This window comes from Chinchilla lanigera, unplaced genomic scaffold, assembly GCF_000276665.1.
Source record: "Chinchilla lanigera isolate Chin_1 unplaced genomic scaffold, ChiLan1.0 scaffold00014, whole genome shotgun sequence".
NCBI classification, from domain to species: Eukaryota; Metazoa; Chordata; class Mammalia; order Rodentia; family Chinchillidae; genus Chinchilla; species Chinchilla lanigera.
In genome coordinates, this window is record NW_004955415.1 from 11,313,148 (window position 1) to 11,317,227 (window position 4,080).

The 4,080-nt window shown below is 49.3% G+C and overlaps 1 protein-coding gene across 1 annotated transcript in view; it reads right to left on the reverse strand.

Moving 5' to 3' along the window:
* Nucleotides 1–559: 559 nt before the first annotated feature.
* The window catches only part of LOC102027173, a 175,582-nt gene continuing 172,061 nt past the window's right edge, over nucleotides 560–4,080 (reverse strand). Inside the window, exons 9-12 of the mRNA XM_013512123.1 lie at nucleotides 3,777–3,949; nucleotides 3,597–3,685; nucleotides 1,019–1,131; nucleotides 560–607 (exon numbers count right to left, since the gene is read on the reverse strand). Coding sequence (XP_013367577.1) covers nucleotides 560–607; nucleotides 1,019–1,131; nucleotides 3,597–3,685; nucleotides 3,777–3,949 — 423 coding nt within the window. The remainder of the gene's footprint in view (nucleotides 608–1,018; nucleotides 1,132–3,596; nucleotides 3,686–3,776; nucleotides 3,950–4,080) is intronic.

Sequence of the window (4,080 nt, forward strand, 5' to 3'; positions counted from 1 at the left end):
TGTCAGAGGGTGAGGTCCACACAAATCACACTGTGAGAGCCAGTGGGCTTAATCTTCCTCTGGGTACATCCTCAGCAAGTTTCTCTTGTAGTCATGTACTAAGGGCACAGGGGTCAACGTGAGCACCTCTTTTTCTGAAGTCTCTGACAGGTCACCTTCAACCCAACACCATGGTGTCCAGCTCCATCAGGTGAGGTGAGCGCCTGGTAGAAGGTACCTCTGTGAAGCAGTTTGCATTTAAAATCAGGTTCACTGGGCCAGGGGAAACTCATTCCTTCAGGATTTTTAACCTTCTTTCCTGGGCAATATTTTAGAAAGTCCACTCTTTTGGAAAGCAGCTGTTCACTCAATAAATATTTCCTGGGTACCATCAATACGGTAGGCCCCAATTTAGAAGTTGGAATAATGGTGGTGAACAAGAACGACAGCTCATTATTTTCATAGAGCTTACACGCTAGGGTGGGGAAATAGTGATAAGTAAACAAATCAATGAATCAGAAGGGTTCAGACAGTGGGAACTGCCTGGCAGCAATGAAACGCGGAGCTGTGATTGCAGTGATCAGTAGGAGCGGGGCCCGCTGTTGACACAGTAGTGGCACAGGTCCACCTGAGAAAGTGACATTTAAGGGCCAATCAGAGGAGTCAGCATGTGGGCACCTGGGGATGGAATTTCCCGAGCAGAGGTAAGGACTATGTGCAAAGACCTGGAGAAGGAACAAGCTTGCAGAACTGGAAGACCACAGAGTACAGGCCTGGGGCCAGGAAGGCATGAAAAAGACGGGCGCTGGTGGATGAGATCAGAGAAGTCAGCAGGAACCAGGTCGGGCAGGGCCTCGACCGAGGCAAAGGGCTGATATTATTCTGAGCATCATGGAAAGTCACTGGTGTGGCTGCAGCGAGGGCAGGATAACCCATGATCCTCTTTGCAGGAGGTTCCATCTCTGCCCGCCTCTGGTGCAAACCTTCAAAAGGCCACTTTATCTCTTTCTCAGCAGGACTGAGGCCTTCTGAGGCTTACAGTGCCCCAGGATACAGCCCAAGTCCAGGGAGCAAAAGGAAGAAGGCCGTCTTGATGCCAAGGCTCTGGCTTTGGTCCTGTCCCCATGCGGCCAGGTGGAGGCTGCCTCCTCTCTGTAAGAGACGCATGGGGCTGACATATTAAGGAGTCTCCCAAGGTCCGCAAACCCCCATTTCTTCGACTTCTCTGCCTCGTTTGCAGCCTCACAATAAGCAGCAAAACTTTCTTTAGGAAAAGAAAGAAAAAAAGTAGGTCAGGGCTTGTCTGCCTGGTAGCGCACGGAGTGCTGAGCAAACTCCAAAAGCAACCGCTCCACTCGGAGGTCTCTATTGAGCAATCACGGTGATGTCAGATCTGAGGGCCTCCAAAGCAGTAGGACTTCTGAACCTGACCTCACCCGTGGTTTTCCTGGTAACTTTTTAAAACCATTACTTCCTGCCCTGTGCTTTATTTATCCCACATGTTTATTTTCTATACAATCTATTCCAAAACAGAGCTCTGTGTGAGTTTCCAGGTCACCATGTCCCATCGGGGCAAGCTCAACAGATGTGGGATGAGCTGAAAGATAAAACCAGCCCTCACTGCCCTTGCTGAGCGCAGGCTGCCGCCCGCTGCAGGCGTTCTCATTCTGAACCAGGGAGGGAAAGCCAGTGCCTGTCATTCATGCCATCAATCTTCCTTCTCTGAAGGTCATGCTGTGGGTAGGGCAGGCCCTCCCAACCCCCATATCCACGGTGTCCATGCTGACATGTTCAACATGAGGGTGGAGGTCAAAGCAACGTCCAGAGATTCCTGAGAAGCTTGCTTTAATTCCTTTTTTTCTTCTGAGGGCACCAGCAATTTCCTCCCATTTAATTCATTCTCTGGGTCTCCTGGCATGCCCTGCTGTTGTCATGGCAACAGGGACCAGCAATGCTGCTGAGGTTAGTGTACCCTGTGGCCCACTGCCCATGGGCCTCCCGGCCTGGCCCAGGCAGCCCTGCCTGCACCCGGCAAGCACACTGCCCACGCCCTTCCCCCAGCAGCCCAGCCACCACCGCAGGACCAAGAGCCAACAGAAGCTTCAGACAAGATTGATGCCCCCTGTTCCTCTACTAGATCCCAACAAATTAGAAAACCAAAAGCGCTCCCTAGAAAACCAAACCCCAAACCTTTGAACTCTGCTTGGCTAAAATTAAAATTGATCTTTCGTGCTTCTGAAACCACAAGCAGACAGTGGGTTTTGACTGTGGGCTGCTTTCTTTGACCTCTTCCGGGCAGGAACTCATTCTTCAGCTGGTGTTAGGGCACCTCAGTCCTCGGAGCCCCAGCGTGCACAGCGCCGGGGGCAGCGGCAGCGAAGACAGTGGGCACAAAAACGCTCGTGTGAGCAAGCGTGAGTCAAGAGAAAGGCTTCTCTGTGCTCTTTATTCCTGACTATTGTTTACCATGCATTATTCGTTATTTATCGCATGCTCAGCCTCTAGCGCAGAGCACCTGGAACACAGTAGGTCACCAATACAGATTCATTAAATTAAAAAATAACGTTCTCTGAGCTCTTGCTGTGTGCTAGACACTGTAGTAATTTACACATATCTATCTCAACTTTTACTATAGGAATATTGTACAAAGGAAATACCTCTTATCACGTGAAAGGCACTCTCCAAAGGACTTTACTTACATTAACACAACTGATCCTCCCGCCAACCCTGTAGCAAGGTGAATGGTGGCCCCAAAAAGATACAGCCCAGTTTCCACCTCTGAAAACTATAAATGGGAACTTATTTGGAAGTTAGGATTTTAGGATGAAATTATGTTGGATTAGCTGAGCATATCCTAAACCCAGTGGCAAGTGTAGATCTCCGAGAGAAGAGGAAAAGTTAACGTCACGATCACGGCAGCAAATGCATAGACACTGCCATAGCCAACGACTACGCAGAGCTACCAGAAGTTGGCAGCTCCCTCTCCAGAGCTGTTGGAGGGAAAGCAGCTCTCCAAGATCTTGATTGTGGACTTTGGCCTTCCACAGCTCCCACAGAATAAGATTTTGTTTGAACGCATCCATTTTTTTGCAGCAATCAGTCATGGCGGCCTTGGGAAACCAATGCAAATCCTAACAGTTTTCACAAAGAAGCGAAGCACTGAAGATGAAGTAACTCGGGCAAGTTCACAAATAAGCGGCAGACCAAGTCTGAACCCAGGCTGTTTGGCATGACCTCCTTGCTCTTAAGAACTACATCCATCCCTGGGTGAGAAGGGAGTGCTATGCATGTTAGGTGTTGAGGTACGGGTATAAACAAAAGAGATAACGCATCTCATAAAGCCTACATGGAAACTGATGTGATGTTCAGGGGGGTGAATAACCTGCCTAAGGTCATGCAGCTGGCAGAGTTGGGATTTGAACCAGAAACCGATTCCAGATCCTGCCCTCTACTCGCAGAAACAAAACAGAAGGCATGGGTTTAGGCAGCCCTTGTGAACACTAACTACAAGACAGTGAGGAAGCACAGTGGTCTGCGGCGCTGTCCCCTTCCCTCTGAGCGAGGTCTCTTGTCAAGGGCTTCACTCAGGCTGCCCTGTGATGGTGGAGAGATGGTACCGGAGCAGACCACGGTAGCCAACTGGTCTACTGGGAGGCAGGAGCAGAAGCGGAGACTCTCTTCCACCTCTGCTGCAGCGGCCCCACACCTGGGAACAAGCCCAGGGGTGCTGGTGGACATCGACTTTACCCCTGCAGACCGAAGGCAGGCTAAGACATTTGACCCGACCCTGCCAGCACCAGGGGCAGGTCTGCTTCTCAATTTTCCACAGAATAATCTGAATTCCACCTGGAGAACAAAAATGACTTCTTAAGTGAAACCAGATGTCATTCTCCAGGTCCAAGGGCAAAGCTCTGAGTGGCGCATCTGCACTTTCAATGAGCAGAGATGTTGTGTCCAGGGACTTCCGACACTTAAAGACAAACACATTTAAGAAGATCAAGGTGCCAGAATGAGCTGGAAATGTGTTTTTAATTTTTTTCTTCCTTGGAGGAAAACAAAAACAATGAATATATATATATATATATATTCATTATATATATA